This window comes from Phascolarctos cinereus, unplaced genomic scaffold (assembly GCF_003287225.1).
Source record: "Phascolarctos cinereus isolate Bilbo 61053 unplaced genomic scaffold, phaCin_HiC Scaffold_1;HRSCAF=81, whole genome shotgun sequence".
Taxonomy (NCBI): domain Eukaryota; kingdom Metazoa; phylum Chordata; class Mammalia; order Diprotodontia; family Phascolarctidae; genus Phascolarctos; species Phascolarctos cinereus.
In genome coordinates, this window is record NW_027555514.1 from 104,389,453 (window position 1) to 104,410,349 (window position 20,897).

Here is a 20,897-nt window from a genome sequence, read left to right on the forward strand (position 1 = left end):
TAACAACCCTGGAAAATAGGTGCTTATTCACCCTCATTTTACAGTTGAGGAAACTGAGGGTCACACAGCTAGTGTCTGAGGCCAAATTTGAACTCACATCTTTCTGATTCCAGTCTCAGTGCTCTATCCATTATGCCATTCGCTGCCTAGGCAATAAAGGCACAAATAAACAAATTATTTAACTCAGTGTGATAATGACAAAATGTTTCCCTATCTCTAGAAAAAAGTTACTAATATAACAAGGTAAAGATTATTTATAAAGTGTGTATGGGAAGTATAGTGCTAGGAGACATTCCTACACTAGTAATGTGGGTTTTCCACATCACAAAGAAAAAGCAGTACTATAAATCTCTTCGCATGCATTTAACCTGCATATTAAGTGTAACATTCATAGAATGACAACACACTTTTAAAATGTGTTCTCTTTAGGCAGTTTTAAATGCGTTGTATGAAAAAACTTTGTTTCACTAGACCTTTTTCATTGGGTTGAGATACTTTGGACTTTTAAAAGTACTTTAAAATTTTAAGAAAAACTTTTGAACACCAAAATCTAGGTTTTTTAGTATTAGGTTTATTACTATTAGTATTACTAGCATTTATGTAGTACTTTAAGGATTGCAAAGTACTTTAGAGGGATTATCTCATTTGATTCTCATAATGACTCTGGAAGGTAGGTGCTATTACCTTCATTTTTATAACGAGAACACTAAGGCTAAAAAAGGCTAAGTGACTTGTCCATGATCACACTGTGTCTAAAGCAGAATTTGAACTCACATCTTCAAGCCTCCAGAAGTCCAACACTTTATCCACTGTACCACCTAGCTCTCCTAAAAAAACAACCACCCCAATCTTTCCTCAGGAGACTGGTGTTACTTGTAGTAGAAGGTGACTCATTTCTAAAGTTCTGAACCTAAACCAGACCATCACAAGGAATTCTGACTTAGACCATTCTTATAGCTATTTTAAATATTCAAAAAAAGCCACCTTTATCAGGTGGCACCAATATGTCCCATTATTCTAGGCAATTACCTATATGTTATATAAATATAGCTTCCTCAAGCTGCTTTTGACATAAGATTCAACACAAGTCCAATAACCTTTTTAGTCTGCTAAACCTAGGAAGACAGTAAGATAAAGATTGCCTACATCTTTATTTGATTGGGGGTTAAGAATGGGGTTACTTATTACATGGGTTTCAGAGGAGAGCAATTCCATTTCTATCGCAAAATGGCTACATAGATTCTATAACATTACTTGATTAAAAGGCAGATTTTTGTGCAACAACCAGAGAGTTTCGATAAAACCTCAGTCTGAGTCTGGGATTAGAAGGTCATCTGAGGAGACTACCCTCTGCAGGTGCTTTCTAACCCTGCCTCCACAAACGTACTGAGGTTCTACTGCTGGGGGCAGCAGCAGGTACCTAAGGTTCAGGTATTTTGAATATATCATCAAATTCTAAAATTAAATTAGGTGGGTCAAGTATACACAAATAATTACATAGTTAGAAGGAATAAAATGAATGCTTAAAACTACAAAAATAAACTCTAATGGTTACGTGACAACTTTAAATTAAACTATGCTGGCGGAAGAGGCTGGGCAGAGAATGATCTCCACAGCAATATTATCTTAACTTAAAGGAAAAGGAGGCTGGCTCCATGGATAATAGTTCTCCATAGGTTTGGGGAAGGCAAGTGCAGAATGGCCTGACTTATTTCTTCTAATAAACCTCAAGGACGCCTATATTTTAAAATGGTGGACCACATTATCAGAAATGTATATGTATTTAGGACACATACATTTTATTACATAATTAATTGCATTCATTTTCAGTTAGGCTACTAATTGATCCAAATTTACTAGGATGACATTTAGCAGTAGTAGTTACACAACACTAGCAGGAAGCAGCTTATTAGGCCTTACTAATCCACAAGGTTTGGATGCATTAATTAGATATTAAAAATAATTTTAGAAGAAGTTTTAAGGTCTACACATAAAAAAGCATTTAAAATTCAGCTGAGCACAAAATGTGCAAAATTTCAGAAACTTAGACAAATCACAGAAAACAGGTTACAGATGAATTTGTAATTTCATCTCAAGTGGATGTATGTGTTTGTCAGCTGAACTAAACAAAGAAATTATTATGAATGAGCTGTCACAGTAACAACATAACATAACAAACTTAAAAGGATTTAAAGCATAATTATTGTAAAATGTCTCAATCTTTTCCCTTACTTTTTTGTGTATTTTTTTGTTGTAAAATTTTTTTATTAAAAATTTCACACAAGTAGCTTCCTGGGATCAGGTCCAGAGGCCTAAACTTTAATTTAATTTAATATTCAGAAACAGATGAAGACTCTAGGGTGAATTTGGAAATTGTTCTGGGGGGGGGGGTGACAGGGCAGGAAGAAGTAAACTCTCTCTAGAAAATCCACCATTTAGAAACTGACTTTTCCTTAATATAGCAAGACAACATTTATAGAGGGCTTTCATATAAGATCTTAGGTAAAGAGTGAATCTCCAATGTCACCAATATTATTTGGTATTGTTCTGGAAACATTCCCTATAGCAATAAGAAAAAGAAACTGAAGGGATTATTTCTTTCTACAGATAATATGTGATGGTTTGGAACAATGGTGTCAAATTCAAATAAACTTATTTAAAATTATTGGCATATTCAAACCCTGTTGATTAATAGCTCCTCATTTTGTTATGAATACCTGCAGGTTGCATACTGACTTGGAAAACCACAAATTAACATTACCTATGTAATGTAGGGCCTGGAGTTGGGCCTGGAGTTTGATACCTTAGATTTAAAGCACCAGAGATTTACCAAAAGGATACAAAATAAACCCACAAAATCATCAGTGCTTCTGTACATTACCAACAAAACCCAAAGAGATATAAAAATGCCATTCAAAATTAATACAGAATACATATATACATATTACACATAACATATAGACATATCTTGGAATAATACAAATATAAATACAAAATGCTTTTTCTTTGAATTGTTAAGATGATTTTTAAATTCATTTTCACAAACACTAAAAAATGGGTATTTATATATACAAAGAACAGGAAAAGGGGATTGAATATGAAACTGCAGATATTTTACATGGCTCAATTTTCTTTTTAAGTAAAAAATAATATGAACCTAGTTTTCTTTTTTTCCCCAACTGTCCGTGTCCAAAAATGTATTTTGCATTTTGAGTCCATCACCTCTCATCAGAAAGCAGGTAGCATACTTCACCATAAGTCAACTAGAACTGTGGCTGTTCATTTGTTGTTCAGTCTTTTCAGTTAGGTCCACCTCTTCATGTCTCCATTTGGAGTTTTCTTGGCAAAGATACTGGAGTGTTTGCCATTTCCTTCTCCAGTGGATTAAGGTAAACAGGGTTAAGTGACTTGCCCAGGGCCACATAGCTAATAAGTGTATGAGTCCAGATTTGAAGTCAAGTCTCCCTGACTCTTGGCCCAGCACTTCATCCACTGTGCCATCTAGCTACACTGATCTAAATTCTCTAGTCTTTCAAAGTAGCTTTTCTTTATAATGTTGTTACTGTATAAACTGTTATCTTACTTCTGCTTACTTTTCTCTGCAACAATTCATACAGGTCTTCTTTGGTTTCTCTGAAACCATATATTCCTTTCATTATTTACAGCACAATAATACTGCATTACATTCATGTATCACTGGTTTAGTCATTCCCTAAGATATGTAACCCCTATTCCCCTTAGTTTTCAGTTCTTTGTTACTACAAAAAGAGCTGCTCTAAATATATTTGTATATATTGGTCCTTTTCCCTTGTTGCATTAGTGTAGAGGTATCAAACACATGAACCAGAATATAATTGGGAAATATTTTTAAAATAAATAAAAATACAATAAAATAGGTAATATTAATATTCAGTTTTCTAAGTTAACATACAGTCTATAGGAATCCTTTTGTATAATTTAGTGGTCCTCATTTCTATCTTGAGTTTGACACTACTGCACTAGTGTACCTGTCCTCCCTCAGCTCTTCTAACACTTGTAATTTTCTTTTTTTGTCATGTTTGCCAACTTGATGGGTGTGAAGAATCTCAGCTGTTTTAATGTGCATTTTTCTAATTATTAGTGATTTGGGGCATTTTTTCATATGGTTATTGATAGCTTGGATTTTTTCCCTGAGAAATATTTTTTCATATCCTTTGAGTATCTGTGTACTGGGGAAGAGTTCTCATATTTATTCTCATATATTTGAATCCATTCCTTATAAATCTCAGTGGAAAAACTTAAAGAGAAATTTGTTGCACAGATTCTTTTCTTCTTCTTTTTTTTTAGGTGAGGCAGTCGGGGTTAAGTGACTTGCCCAGAGTCACACAGCTAGTGTCAAGTGTCTGAGGCAGGATTTGAACTCAGGTCCTCCTGACTCCAGGGCTGTTGCTCTATTCACTATACCACTTAGCTGCCCCGAGATTTTTTCCCCCTAATTAATGGTTTCCCTTACAATGGTTTTCAGTATCCAAGCACTTTTCAATGTTACATAACCAAAATTTTCTATTTTATCTTTTGTGATTCTCTCCATCCCTTTTTTGGCCATAAATTATTTCCTTCTCCATAGTTGTGAAAAGTTTCTTCTTCTATCCTCTTCTAATTTCTTTATAATAGGACTGACCTTTTATATCTAGGTCACATATCCATTTAGAACTTAACTTGATATATGTTGTTACGAGATGCTAGATGGCGCATTTGATAGAGCACTGGCCCTGGAGTCAGGAGGACCTGAGTTCAAATTCGGCCTCAGACACATAATACTTCCTAGCTGTGTGACTCTGGGCAAGTCACTTAACCCCAACTGCCTTACTAAAAAAAAAATCATCTGGAGATCAAAAACCTCAAGGAAAATAATTTAAAAAGAGTGAGAAAGAAGAGGGCCTAAAAAAATAAGATCTCAAATTATACTAAAAAGCAATAATCATCAAAAACTAGTTGGTACTGTTAAAAAACAGAAATGTCGCTCATTTGATCAGATTAGGTAAACAAGATCCAGAAGCAAATGATCACATAGCCTACTGTTTGATAAAACCTAAAACCCAACTGCTGGGTTAAGAACTCATTATCTGACAAGAACTGCTAGGAAAATTAGAAAGAAGTCTGTCAGAAATTAGATGTAGACCAACATCTCACATCATGTATCAAATAAGCCACAAACGAACATATTACTTGGACATAAAGAGTGACACCATAAAGAAATGGGAGGAGCACTGAAGAAATTGCTTTTATGACCTATGAAAAGGAGGAAAGTTTATAACCAGCAAAGGCTAGAGGGGATCACAGAAGATAATATGGACAATTCTGATTACACAAAATTAAATTTTTTACATAAACAAATACAATGCAGCCAAAATTAGAAAGGAAGCAGGATGTGTGTGTGTGTGTGTGTGTGTGTGTGTGTGTGTAAACTTTTGCAGCAAATTTCTTTGATAAGTCATGATATCCCAAATATTAAGAAACTGACTCTCCCCCAAAAAAGATGTGTATGTGTGTGTGTGTGTATACACACGTGCGTGCGTGAACACTCACTCGTTTTAAAGCTATTCCCAGGAGATAAATGATTAAAGGACGTGAAGCAGTTTTCAAGGCAAGGAATCTTCCAAATTCTCAAGAATCACATGAAAAAGTGCTTCAGAACAGTAATGATAATAATTGAAATGCATATTAAAGCACTCTGAGGTTCCGCCACACCCATTAAATTATCAAAAATGACCCCAAAAAAAGGCATGACAATGTTGGAGGGGCTACAAGAAGAGACACAGACTAATAATGCACTGCTAATGGATCTGTGAATTAGTCAAATCATTTTGGAAAGCAATTTGGAACTATACTGTAAAAGCCACTAAAATATCCACTTTGATCCAATGTTGGATACTACTACTAGGCATATACACAAAGATATTCAAGACAGAGGTGAAGGGCCCTTTTATACAAAAATAGCACTTTTTATGATAGCGAAGAATTGTAAACAAAGTGGGTGCCCACCAACAGGCGATTGCCAGAACAAATTAAAGTATGTGGATGTAACAGAATATTATTGTGCATAAGAAATGACACTTTTAGAGAATCCCTGGAAGTTTTGTATGAGTTTATGCAGACTAAACTGAGAAGAACAAAGAGAACTTTTTTATAAAATGACTACATCACTGTAAAGAGAAAGAACTGAAAGACTAAAGAACTATGATCAATGCAACGACTCCAGAAGACCGAAGAAGCATGCCTCCCACCTCTCGGTGCCAAGTAATGAACTAACTATAGGTGCAGAATGAGGCATTTTCAGTCATGACCAAACACAACACAGATTTGGTTTGCTTGACTATAATTATGTGTTACAAGGAAGGACTTTTATCTTGGTGCAGAAAACACATAGGTAATGACAGAAATCCCTTCCCCCCCAAAAAAAAAATTAAAAAAAAGATCAGCAGCAATAAAATATTTTTGAAATATATAGATAAGAACAGAAGAAAGTTCTTAAGAGTATAAAGACAAGCAAGACTATGTTGGTATTATATTAAATTTAATAGATATATGAAAACAAGTTGTATGTAAAAGATATGGTTTCATTTATAATCCTCTTTTTCTAGCCTTCTTTGTATAGGGAAATGTTCATATTTGTTTTCTAGTCTATCGAAAAAAGTTGTTTTTTTTTTAAAAATACACCATCCACAGGTGATTAAAGTACAACCTATTTCCTCAGAAACACAAAGCAATAGGAAAGTATTAGGCATTGGGTATGGAAGAGAGAGAGTTATTGATCAGTACTGAAATCTAGTCTTTTGGGATACGATCTACACCCCCATGTCAAGACTGGAGGAGCAAAGAAACCAATGGAAAATGAATTTCCTACAGCACTGGGAGCCAAGAACTTATATACTATTTTACTATTTATTTATTTATTTTAAGTTTATTTAAATAAATAAAATAAAATAAATTTATTCATTTACTATTTATTTAAAAACGTAGGCAGTTCATAGCTATGAACAGTGTATGTGTTCCTTTGGTACCCACACAATGTCCAGACATCTAGAAGAATGCCAGTTTCCCACGTATTAGGTACAGCAGATTTACAGGAGGTCATAGACAAGGATTCTGTAAGATGAGAAGGCAAGGATGGGTGGCAATGGGCTGGATAAAAGAGTCAGAACTAGAAATTTCTTTAAGGGGCTGTGAAGTAGTGAGGAGTAAGGGTAGAGGATAGCAGAGCCCTGGCAACAACAATGCAGAGAGTAGATGACAAGTCCAACTACAGGTTCACTCCTGGGCCATCCTTCAGAGACCCACCTAAGCTCCCCCCTTAGAATTCAGGGTGAGGCAGGTGTACCCCAAAGAAAGGGGCACTATAAATAACATGATCCTGGGAATGGGACTAGGCACAACCATACAAACAGACCAGGGCAGTACTACAAAGAACAAGGGTAGCAGTCTCTCTGAAACAGAGAGAGAATACCATGAAATGAATCCCTTTGGGGATAAAGTTCACACTCTGGATGTTAGCGCTCTGAGAAAAGGCAATAGTGGCACTGTCCCAGTTAAAGCTTGTTAGTAGTACTAAAAATCAAAGTAATATTGATATTCTAATGCTAAAGACTGTATCATTAGACTGTATAGATGCTTAAAATATTTATGAATTTTAATAATCCTACTATGGTGCCCTTCTAACCATGTGCAGATATGCAACTGACATGTGTCTTCATGGTGGGATGGGGAATTTGTTTTTATAGTTATTGGCAAGAACAAGAAATGGTACTATTTCTGGAATAAGCGGCTCCACATAAAGAAACTAAAGCTGGGGCTGAGGGGTATACAACAAATACTCCAAGTGGACCAATGTCTGGGTTGTAATTATGGAGACTAGTTTAACCATAAAGGGCAAATGGTTTCTCAACTTCGGGTGGGTTTTGGTTATAATGTCCCAGTGATGGTTTGTCTGATACTTATACATGATTCTTAGTTACTTATTTGGACACACAATTTTTTTGCAGCTCATTCCCCACATAAAAGTTACCTCTAAACAGAAAGGATATCTTCTATTATCAGGATACTATACTTTCCACTTTCCCACTTGTGTAAAGAGTTTCTTTCAAGAACCTATCAACTTAGAGCAAGTATAATGAACAACTGTTCTGCCTAACCCCTCCCCACTCCATTTTGTCTTTGGTTTGAGTAAGAAAAGACGTGTTTTTTGAGTGCCATGGGTATTTTAAATTTCAAATACACAAGATAAAGAAGAGATACACAGAATCTTACCATTGTAAGCTTGCTGTAGGTGACTAGGCAGAGGTGAGTGAGAAAGTGATGTTGCACGCTGAGCTCCTGGCTGTAAACCCTTCAGCATATCTAAAAGAAAAAAAATGAGATGCTGATAGTCCACCCAGGCCTTACTTGGCTTTAAGAAATTTTTGCTCAAAAAGAAAGTTAAATTATATAAACTCCTGAATTGATGCAGGATGTGGGAAAGACAGAAGCATTAGAACTCACTAAATGCCATGAGGTACCCTATGCACCATATTAGGCAATCAAGGATTTCACAATTTAGGCAGGCTATGATCCTTGTTTCCAAGGAGATTCCAAAAATGCAGGAAATTAGGCTGTTGTACCTCTGACCACGACTGGGGTGTTAATGAACTGAAAATCATTTGACAAGTTTTACAAAATTTTGTTACAGAAAACCCTATAGAGTTCATTAGGCTTATGTTACTGTATGTACTTGAAATACAAAAGGTTTTCTTTTAAAATATTTCATAACTGTCACCAATTAGATTCAATTATTTGAATCACTGGGGTTTAATTGTTGTCTCAAATTATATAGCAAAATAACTGAATAACCAAAACTTACTCTGAGTTAGGCTATGGTGGAAAGCGGCTGAGGTAGATCCCGAGGTGGTTGTCACTCCAGATGTGTCGGTTCCAAAGCTAAGCAGCTCCAAAGGAAACTGAAAGGGCATGGTGACAGGAACCAGGCCCCCCAGCATCCCAAAAGGTGCCACATTTTGATTTGTTACAGACAGTGGTGATGTCATGAGAGTGAGAGGCGAGGCATTAGCCAATAAGGATGCACCTGCTGTGGACTGTGCAGAAACCATTATGTCAAAAAATTATTTTAAATCATTAGCTGACATATTTAATATCCTGACAGAACCAAAATTGTGTGTCTAACAATTTCTCTAATAGTAGTAATTCACACACACAAATAACTTTGTGCCAAAAGCTAAAATAGTAGGCACCTTCTTTAGGGTTGCCAAATTCTGAAAATTAGTACACTTTATTTGTAACTTTGGAAAATTATAAATTAAAATTTCCACAATTTATATTTGCTAGGGGTAAAAGAGTTTGTCCTTCACTTTAAAAATTAAATAGCTATAAGAAAATAAAACCCTTATAAGTACTTATGTACTAAAATATTTATCACAACTGCTAACACCAATAACTAAACATATGCAAAATTCAACAGCAGAAGAAACATTAAAGAACTATGGGAGACAGGAACCATGCATGCATGGTGTGTTTCTATATTAAAGTAATATTATTCATGCTTCTCTCTCACACTGAGGCCAACCAGAAAGTAGTTTACCATATATGACTATAAAATATAGACAGTAAAGTAATGGATTTGTAACTTGTTAAATAGCCATACCCAAAGAGTAATGATTAATGGACCAAGGTCAACCTGGAGGGAGCTGGCTGGAGTGAGCTGGCCACAGGGTTCTGTCCTCAGCCCTGTTCTGTTCAACATTCAGGGATGTTGTAGAGGTGATTCCTGCATTGGGTGGGAAGTTGGAGTGGATGACCCACAAGGTCCCTTCCAACTCTGGGATTCTAATATCTTCATGTGAGAACTAGAGAATCAGTCTTATTATTTTACATTACTCTATGATTCATATATTTGGGCTGTGTCCATTACATCCCCTGTGATCCCCATCCCTAGGAATATACCATTCAAGTCAAGTGTAAAAACCACATTGCATTAAGACTCAGGCAATACCAAGGAGATGTGTTCAAGGAAAGAAAAATTTTTGTCAGCTCTACCTTCCATTTGAAGGACTCTGCACGTGACAGTGGTAAAACAAACTTTATTTCTCTACTTTTCTCAATCCCATAGCCTCCTCTTAACCTGCTGTGCCTTTACTCTGACATCTCCACCATGGGTTTGATAGAAATCTCAGTTCAAAGGAAAAGAGTAGTCTTCTTTCCTCTTTTTCACATGATATCCACATCCCCCCATCTTGGATGTCAAGCCATCGTGGGTCCCCCAAGCTAAGTGTGTCAACTGTAGGAAAAATTAAAAATACTCTCCATCACTACCCTATTTTAAAGTCAGAATATCAGACTCCAGAATTTCAACAGACCTTTTGAGGACAGGGAGGAGGCTAACACAAATGAATCACAATCACTCTTCTCATCATCTTCTTCCTTACCCCTACTCCATTACTAGGCAACTTCCTCACTCAGATGCAAAATATGGAAATCACACTTTTTTGTAGGATCTTACCATCCCTGCCTCCCTCTCTTGCCTACTTCTTTATTCTTATATTGAGCTGCAAGAGCCCCAGGGTCAAGGGAAAAGTATAGCCCAAACCAAACAAATTTTTCATGAAAGGGGATTTCTGGGATCCTCTCCCTGTGTTCTCCATAGCTCCTCTACTCTTCTCTACTGTTGGTGATATGAAGGAGGCAAGGGCAGTTGTGATGGACTTTGCAGTAAGATTCCTCATTTTAAGAACTAGGGAAGCAAAAGGTGGGCAGACTATCTGCTGTAGCTTCAGATACTACCAATAGACAAAGTATAACTAAGAGCATGATTATAGCAAACACTTGGGTTTTATGCAAGCCATATTTGAGTTGAGGAAAGATGGAAAAGTACAGTTTATAACTGGACCAATAGGGAGTTCTCTGATTTTCTTGCCTTTGATCTTTCCCCATTCCAATCTATCTTACCAACAACTGTAAAATCATCTTGCTCATTTCATCATGCCACTCCCTTCTTTACAACATACAGAGTGGTTACCTAATATCTTAATTCACCAAATCCAAGCTCTTTACTTTTGCTTTCAAAGTAACAAAAAAGCAATGATGAAGACTTCAGTGTCATCCCCTAACCTTCTACATAGACTCTCAAGACATAAGTATTCAGTTTGTATTACAGTAGTACATTTAATGTGCACTCAATAATTTTTTAAAAAGTGTTTTCTTTAGCTGTTTCATATATGTATCACCTCCCTGTTTAGGCTCTAAATGCCTTCAAGAACAGCTGAAGTATATCATACTTTTTTTGTATATCTCCCACAGTACCTACTATGAAGTTAGCAAATAGCATTTTTGACAAGCGTTGACAGACTATCAAGGCTCTATTACTGACTTGAGCTTTGTATAGGGAAAAGTAAGTGACAGAAATGAAGGAGATGATATAGAAGGAACAGAATGTTTTGTGTTAGAGTAGATGGAGAAGGTGAGCTAGCACATATGGATGTATTTGGTCTATCTATTTTGCAGATACATTTTTTGGCCTTAAGATTTTATCAGCCCGAAAACTTCTTATTGATTCAGGCATATTAAATATTTCTCCTCAAACCATTCCTACTGTATTATGTGCCTTCAAATCAAAAATAACAATCTTTGGTCACTCCTACCATATACCTAGCATCCTTACCATTCCTCAGTAATCTTGATCAATTCAACCTCCCCAGAAACTAGATAAAGACTTTCTTTTCTCACTTTTAAATACACATGTACCACATCCTATACCATATACATTCATAGAATCTTTTTTTTTTGGGGGGGGTGAGACAATTGAGGTTAAGTGACTTGCCCAGGGTCACACAGCTAGTGTCAAGTGTTTGGTGTGAGGCTAGATTTGAACTCAGGTCCTCCTGATTCCAGGGCCAGTGCTCTATCCACTGTGCTACCTAGCTGCCCCACATTCATAGAATCTTGAGCACTGGAAGTAATGGTAGAGGATAACCAGTACATCCTCCCTCCTAATGCAGAAATCCTAACTATAAGATCCCTGTCAGGTAATCATCTAGTCTGAACAAGGCAATTTGTTTTGTTTTCGCCCAGATTTATAATAAGTGTTCTTTCTTATACTGAGCTAGAATCTCTTTTGCTAAAACTTCCATTCATTTGCATTACTTTCACCTTCTGGGACAACATAAAACAAGGTACTCTTAAAAGTCTTCTTCCCTAAGTCTTCTCTTTTCCAGACTATACAATTCCACTGCCTTAAATAATATATCACATGAGACTGATCTTGCAACAGTCACCATCCTTATTGTCTTCCCAGCAGATACTATTCGGGTGTCACATCCAGAACTAGATGAAATATTTCAGGCATGATCTGGTTAACACAGAGCACAGTGGAATTATTACTGCCCTTGACCTAGACCTGACACTTATAGAAACACAGACCTCTATTAGAGTATAACTGCATTGGCAGATTCATTTTTAAGCAGCTGTCAGACTGCTAGTTCATATTAACAGGACAGTAACAGTACAGGTTCAGTAAGTATTGACATATTACCATTCACATATGTGTATATGGTATCACTTTTCATTCTCAGGATTCAAAACAAGCCACTGGTAGTTGTCAAAATCAGCTCTGTGACCTATAGCTAGCTGCTATCTCTTGATAAAATTCTATGTCTACTTCTTTGGATAAGAGAAGTCTACGTATATTAAAGATCACCACATATTTAAAAAGCTGGCATTGTATAAACATAGTAAAGTTATTTATGGATAGCTTTCCCCTGGGTAAATGAGTTGAAGCACCAGCTAAAACCTAGTAAAGTATGTGCAGCTGTTAACATGACCCAGTGGTATAAACAAGGAGAGAAGTGTCATAACTCATGTGACTCAGGCCTTGTCAGCTAACTATTCATAAGTAATTTGGGAGGAGGAAACCTATTAGGAAATAGCTAAAATCAGGGGGCAGTTAATAGATTTGATAACTGAGTCAAAGACAATTAGTTTTACACTAGAAAAGAGACAATTTGCTTCCTATTAGTAGAATGAAAAGTGTAATTTGGGAAAGTGCTGGGTAATCTCATGGAGGGTAAGATAAGTTAGTTCAGGTCATGAAGCAGGAGTAAGATAAGATTTATTTGGAGTTGGAGAAAAGAACTAGGCTCTAAAATAGAATAAGAATCTATCTATGCCTGAAGATTATGTCAACCAAAAACAACTGAGGTTAGATTTCATATTAATTTAAATCTGAATTCAGAGGATTAAGAACCTTCTACTCTCTTGTAAAGCCTTCTTTTTCATAGTACTGCTTGTCCTTTACGTGTTTAACCCTTGGTTTCATGACAAAATTTCTTTTAAAAACTTTATTTGCTTATGCATGGCTTAGGAACAGTTCAACCACTGTGTCAAGAGAAAGTGAAAGCGGAGGATTAATATGCTGCTGATAGCAAATAATGGGGACGGCAGTAATCTGTCAAGTTTCACAGCTACAGAAGGAGCTGATGAAGGTGACAGAAAGAAATGGAGTCTTGGGTGAACATGTATCAGTTATATATATATTGGTGCTTCCTCTCTGTTCCTAACTGCAAATGCCATCACCCTTCCAAAGAAGAAAGTAGCCTGGAAGAGAGAGAAGGATGGTACCTGCTGGAGAAGAAGGAAGAGACTCTATTAAGATACTATAAGAGGCTGTGTAATTATTGACTACTTTTTACTTGAAGTGTTTTACACAGAAGGTCAATACAGCATCACGACTCCAATCTTCATAATATACTTACCAGTATATATCTCTAAACGCCTCCAGGGTGGAATTTGAACTAATGCATCATTTCACAATGAACCAAATCTAAAATACATATCAGTGAAATGGTCCTTTTTATTTTGAAAACTAAGGTTGAGGAGATGGGGGTGGAGAGTGGCAAGACACACAACCTGAACCTGAATGGTCCTTAAAATATACAGACAACTATCTTGTTATGTCCATGAGTTTGCATGTTAAGACTTCCTACTCTAGACCTATTTATTACTCAGCCTTCTGAGGGTCTCAAGTTAAAAATGTAATTTAAATATAAATGATGATTTTACTTTAAAATTATAAAACTGGAGCTTCAGTTTTCTTTCATAATCACCTCAAGAAAAATCTAGTATTATTAATGCGAAAAATATTCCATAAATCTTACTTTCTTTTTTGGAACACCTAGAAAACAATTATGTGAGAAAAACATGGATATCATTTTTTAAAGTACTAATAAGGTTTAAATTTTTTTTCTCTTGCTCTCTATCTAGCAAATGGATAAGCCCAATACATTTGAAAACAGAATTTAAAATATCTCATCAATGTAGAATTATAGTTGTAAATGTATTCTATAGATTCAACATATATGGATTTATTCATAACACTTTATCCAAAGGGCTTAGGAAAAAGAAAGATAACTGAATCTTTAACATTATCAGACAAATATAGATTAAGTACTTACCTGCACACTGGCTGTTACAACTGAAGACCCTGAGGCAGTAGATGGTCTATGTGGAGCAGACAACTGTTTAGTAGCACCCTGTGTTCCACTTCCGGTCCCCCCAGACAGACTAGTCCTATTAGCTCCGCTTGAGTTTAGATTGCCACCTCTGCTGGCAGGTACATTCATTACGATTCCACTCAAGCTATTCTTTCCAACAGTTCCAGTGGATGCTGGGTTAGTTAACTTTGAAGAGGCCTGAAGATTTTTTGCAGACTGAAGGCCTGAAGTGCGACTAGAGGGCAGTAAATTCAAGGTAGGAGACTGTCTGCTGATATTTACTCCACTGGGCTGTTTATGGATTGGATTGTTACTGGGAGAGTGGCTACTCTGGGCTACTAGTGCACTTGAATTGGAAGAACTGGGGGATACGGCAGGCTTGGAAGTTGGATTGGATTTAGATATGATAAGTTTAGTTGACATAGAAGGTTTAGTTGATATAGAGGGTTTGGGTGAAGCAGGAGGTTTGGGTGAAGCAGAGGGCTTGGGTGAGGCAGAGGGTTTAGGTGAGGCAGAGGGCTTGGGTGAGGCAGAGGGTTTAGGTGATGTTACAGGCTTAGGAGACGCAGCAGGTTTAGGGGATGCAGCAGGTTTAGGGGATGCAGCCATAGAAAAAGGAGACTTGAAACCCTGGGTGGAAACTTGTGACACCATGGCCTTGGCTAAATAGTTACTAGAGGTAGAGGTGCTAGGTGCTGTCCGAGAGACCAGTGGATGGGACCCTTGAGAGCCACTTCCAGATGAGGGGTTAGATAAAGGAAGGCGGTATACAAGTGGTTTATCTGAAGTCTTGATGAGTGGGGATGAGCAAGAAAGCTGGGGATTACTACTTAATTTCACCACTGGGTTAGTCTGTGATTTACTAATGGTGGCTTGTAATGGGGACACATAGTTTTGTTGGACAGCTGAATGCTGGTGCACCTTTGTCACTTGTGTTACTGAGGAAGATTCTTGGGCCTCTGAAGAAGTCACCAAAACATGAGAGGAGGCAGCAGTTTGGGCTTGGGAAGAGGAAGAAGATGCATGGGCCTGTGAAGAGGAAGATGCTTGGATTTGGCTTGACCGTTGGAGTCCTTGCTGAAGAAGCCTGGCTGGCAGAGGTTCTAAGGAAACTTTAGGGTTTTGAATTGATGAACCAGCAATAAGGCCTGACGAGATGCCAGTGTGAGCTAAGTCCTGGGGTTTCTTTGGTACTGGTCCTGTATGGCCAGCAATAAGACTTGATGAATGTGCAGTCTGAGCTGACTCTATTTTTTTTGGAGTAGCCAGTGGCAGCTTGCTCATGATACTTGCTAATTTTTCTTCCCGAAGTCCTGGTCGAGGTCTCGTAGTTGGTATACCTATTCCAGAGCGAACTGGAGGGCCCTTGGTTCCATTATTGATAACTGCTAATGCCTCAGAAACAGAATCCAGTGAAGGTGGATGAAAAGAAAGATCTTCGTCTAGTGAATCATCAAGGCAAATAGTTTCCTGGGCTGGTGTACTGCTAGAGCTGGTTGGGGCAACAGCAGAAGTAACAGAGCTCACTGACGGACCACCAACTGAAGACAATAAAGATGTATGTATTTTCTGGTTCTTTTTAGGACTGCAGTCCTTGGGTAAAAGCAAAAAAAAAATGGTACAATGTATAAATTTCTCAGAAATTAAAGAGTCCCTTGCCCATCAGTGTTTAATTTTTTTCAATGGAAATCTCCATTCTCAGAACTGTGATGAGAAGCTAGAGGACCTAATATTCTGACTATGATATAATGATCAACCACAAGTACCTCTATACCACTAATCTACTTCTGGTGAATAATACATGACTAATGCCCTTTGTTTGCCTTAACTAAGAAGACTACTTGAAAAGACAGAGACGAGACTAACTGTACAATACTAGGATCAAGAGTCACATTCCAGTGTGGACTCATCTGCCTATAGTAGAGGTGGGAAACCTGCGGCCTTGAGGCCACATGGGGCTCTCTAGCTCCTCAAGTGCAGCCCTTAGAATCCAAACTTCATCAAAAAAAATCTCCTTAATAAAAAGATCTGTTCTGTAAAACTTGGACTCGGTTAAAAGGCTGTACCCAAGGACCTAAAAGGCCACATGTAGCTTCGAGGCTGCAGGTTCCTCCTTTGTGAACTTTATTCTCCTTCTGTTCCTTTATGCTTACTTGAATCTGGCCTGCATCTGGATTCTGCTTCTGCCTTAAGGTTCCCTTTGCATCCTGTATCTTGCAACAATGAAACCAGGTTACCTATTTGGCCTATGCAGTTAGGCTAATTGCTGTTAGTATGACCACAGTGTAGCTTTCTGGATTCACAGTTCATGATCTGCCTCTATCCTCCACTTCCTACCTATACTAAGTGACCCTTTGGTTTTCACTTTTTGTCCAAGTGATTCAAAACAACAAAGATGAGTTCCAGTTCTTAACATCTTATTTATTTATTTATTTTTAGGCAGCTGGGGTTAAGTGACTTGCCCAGGGTCACACTACTAGTAAATGTCAAGTGTTTAGTCTGAGGCCAGATTTGAAGCCAGGTCCTCCTGACTTCAGGGCCGGTGTTCTATCCACTGCACCACCTAGCTGCCCCTGACATCTTACTTTTCTGCCACACATAACCTGGAGATGACAAAGATATTGATGCCTCAGTGCCATTAAATAGGAAGAAGATTTATTTTAAAACTATTTACATTTTGAACCTCACTCATGGGTCAGGACAGACAAGAGTAGTAATAGAAGGTACTAGAACTTTATATTCCTTATAGAACAATGACTATTTTCTAAAACAACTCACTTTTTAAAAAACTATAAGGCAAGGAGAATATAAGGAGAACCCTGAGAGGTCATAGGGAAGAGGAGAGGGAAAAAAAAATCAACATAAATCCATATATATATAAAAAGCATATTAAAATTCTATTCAATAAATATTGCATATACCTGAAAAAGGACATTTTCCCCAAGTTTAAGATAAATTATAGAACTTTAATCTATGTGCAGGGTTTTGCCAACATTTCCGTAGTGGCTAATGGGCCACCTGTTACCTTGAGGACAGCAGATTCTTAGGTTTCAAAGTAAGAAGGAAGCTTAAGGATAGCCTTAGGTAGAGGTATCGAACTAATTCCTGGGAACCAGATTAAAATGTAATTGGGAGATGTTTAATGAAACAAATAAAATATAATAAAACATAGATGTTAATTTATGGTTTTCAAAATCAATATGCCACCCAGGGACGTACTTGAATTTGACAGTACTGGCCTAAGGAGTAGTCTCCTAGGAATAGCCAAAGCCCCTTGTTTCACTGAGAAGGAAGTTGAGATCCAGAGAAATTAAGTGGAGGAGACAGCAGAGAGAATGGAGAAGCAGTTTCCTTCTGAAATTGTTAAGACTAGTCTAATGAGAAGCTCTGATGCATTTTAAAACTCAAATTTCTATCTTCCTTGGCAATATTAAAAGTTTTCTCTTTGAAAAATCACACACTAGATTACATAAAGACTACTGTTATGTGCTGAGCTAAATGGGCAGTAGAGATGGGATATCAGTTTACTTTGATATGCCATCCAATTTTCATTACTGAAGATACATAATCCATCATCAAAAATACTCTTGAGGGATGAAAACAATTATGATAATATTGGAACAATTAAGGATTGCTTGAACAAAGTTTAGTATAAAAGAGGCTAAGTGTTAAGAAAGAATGTTTATCCTAGAGGCATTTAAAGGGAATATAATACAAGTAAAGAATACTATCGTAAGAGAAGTAAGTATGGATCTTATGATTACATTTAGAAAAATTCAATTCAACAGCAAATATATTAAGCAACTATTATGTATGAGACATTGTTGCTAGGCTATAAGGATAGAAAAATGGAAAATAACACAATTTCTGCCCTCAAGAAGTTTATAATCTAGAAAGGAAAAGCGATGTTTCACAAGCATAAGAGATAGACTATGATAAGGAGAGATCCAAAGTGCTATAAGAAAACCTGAGGAGGGAGAGATCACTTTCAGGTACAGAATTCAGGAAATGCTTCATGGTGGCATCTAAGCTGGGCTTTAAAGGAAAGGAAGGATTTTAACAAGATAAGGAAATGGTGCATTCTAGGCATGGAAAATTCTCTGTCAGTGGTTCTCAAACTTTTTGATCTCACTAAGGACCTCTTTACACTCTTACAAATTACTGAGTGCCTCCCAAAGAGATTTTATGTGGGTTATATATATATATTAATACTTACTGTACTGGAAATTAAGAAATCAGGCTCCAGGAATAAACCATGATTTGAAGCTAAGAAAAGTGAAGTATATAATAAAAGTGATATGGATGCTGAGGTGGCAAAATGTGGCAGTGATAAAAATGATGTGAGGGAGTAGAAAACCAAGTGTAATAAAGAAGTAAAGGAGAATGGACTAACTTCAGGTAAAACATTAGACAAATATATCTTTACTGGATATTAATCACTCAAATGAAGCCCAGATCTCATTAACTAGAGAATTCCCTCCAATGATGCAGAACATAGCCCATCCAAGGCCACCTACTCCATACCACTCACATTCACATCCTCTCAAAAGACCAATACAAGGGTTGTTCCCCAAACATGCTGGAGGCCTTCCTCAATTTCACCTGACATCACAAGCACTAGTGAAGCAATCTGGCTGTCTACTTACCATCACTTGTTCTTGCCATGAGATTAATACAACTTCTCTTTCTGTCATACAATTTCCTGATGACATCCTTTACTCTAGTTCTTTGGAGTTTTTCATTGTTTACATGTTGCAGCCTCCTCAGAGCTACCATAAGCCTTTTCGTTGCCCTGTTTGTTTATTTTTAAAATTTTTAAAAATTTTTTCTTTTTTTGGTGAGGCATATGGGGTCACACAGCTAGTAAGTGTTAAGTGTCTGAGGCTGGATTTGAACTCAGATCCTCCTGACTCCAAGGCCAGAGATCTATTCACTGCGCCACCTAGCTGCCCTCATTGCCCTTTCTGTAGCACTCATCTTTAGTTCTTCAGAAGCAGTTGTGTTCCACATCTCTACCATAAGCAGCACTAATAAAATGCCTATCCTAAAAGGATATTTTTACTATTACAAGGAAGCTTGAAGTCAATAAAAACGCTACACAATTTCCTGAAGGTAATCCAGTCTCTGCTCCTTTTCAGCTGTCAGTTCAATCCACCATCCATCTGTACTATCTGTTCCAGATATACAGACTTTTGGACAAGTTCTATAGGCTATCCAAAAAGATGTAAATTGAAATCTGAGCAAAAGAAATTTGTTATCCATTTGGTCTTTTCTGAATGACCGGACAGGCCTAACTACTTTTAAGGGATTACTAATCTTTTTTAGGAGGCTCTACAATATTCTGGAACTTGATGCAATCACTACAATATTATCCACAAATAAATGAATTTGGAGGAGCTCATTATCCTTAGGGAAGTCTTACAGTAGACTCTGTGGTAGACCTCCTTCATAGTAGCAAATAGTCTTGGTAAACCTGCATGTCCCTGCTTTATGCCTCTCTTGATGTTTATTATAAGAAGACAACTGAACGGGTTTATTTTTCTTGTTAATATGCCCTCACATTTGTACCACTTCCTCTTGTCTTTGTTTCCTTCAATATCATTTCTATCTCCTCTGTAAGAACTTTAGAGAATTGTAAGGCTGCTGACCAAATGTGATAGTTTCTATATCCTTGAGGGAAAAAAAAAGTTTGTTAAAACAATTTTTGCAAATCTTTTGCACTTTACTTATATTTGTCATTCCTCCTTTCATACTGGAATCCCCTTGGGGTGAACTTTGCATAGCTGGATATCTTATCAAGCTTGCTTCTGCCCCCCATTGTTTCTCTTTGCTTTATGAGACAATACAATTTATAACCATTCATAATCCATTTTAAGATTTTACAAATGAGCTTATATTTTAAGCTGGTACTGCCTTTAGCAGCCAGCTCTCTCTATTTGGCAAGTAAGTTATGTGTCTGTTGACTAAAGGACTTCTTATGGACTCTCTGGGTGTTCCTGTAAGCAATTAATTTATATTGGCTTAACTTCTTAATTATTATAACCATGATCAATATAATTTCCATTGATCATCTTCCGTTAATATTTTAAATAGTTCATTTAAACAATTGAGGGCTAAGTCTCCATAACTTTATGCCATGTATTTTTAAAATAATATTTTGTTACTATCATATAATATCCTCATTATTATTCTTTTGTTCATATTTCTGATCTTTGATCTGATGAATCAGTCTACATTAATTATAGAAATGCATGGTAAGAAGGATGTGTGCAATAACCTTTTTTAAGGATGAGATCTTAAATTCAGGATCATTTTTCTTTCAAGTATACTCTTACCTATCTGCTGTCGAATTGGTATCTGTCTGTCTAAATATCTTAATTCTAT

At 36.9% G+C, this 20,897-nt stretch overlaps 1 protein-coding gene across 3 annotated transcripts in view; it reads right to left on the reverse strand.

Moving 5' to 3' along the window:
- The window catches only part of UBN2 (ubinuclein 2), a 126,338-nt gene that overhangs the window by 13,022 nt on the left and 92,419 nt on the right, over positions 1-20,897 (reverse strand). For all 3 annotated transcript variants that reach the window (XM_020998067.2, XM_020998066.2, XM_020998068.2), the window contains 3 exons: positions 14,475-16,106; positions 8,876-9,107; positions 8,287-8,376 (listed from right to left, as the gene is read on the reverse strand). In XM_020998067.2, coding sequence (XP_020853726.1) covers positions 8,287-8,376; positions 8,876-9,107; positions 14,475-16,106 — 1,954 coding nt within the window. The remainder of the gene's footprint in view (positions 1-8,286; positions 8,377-8,875; positions 9,108-14,474; positions 16,107-20,897) is intronic.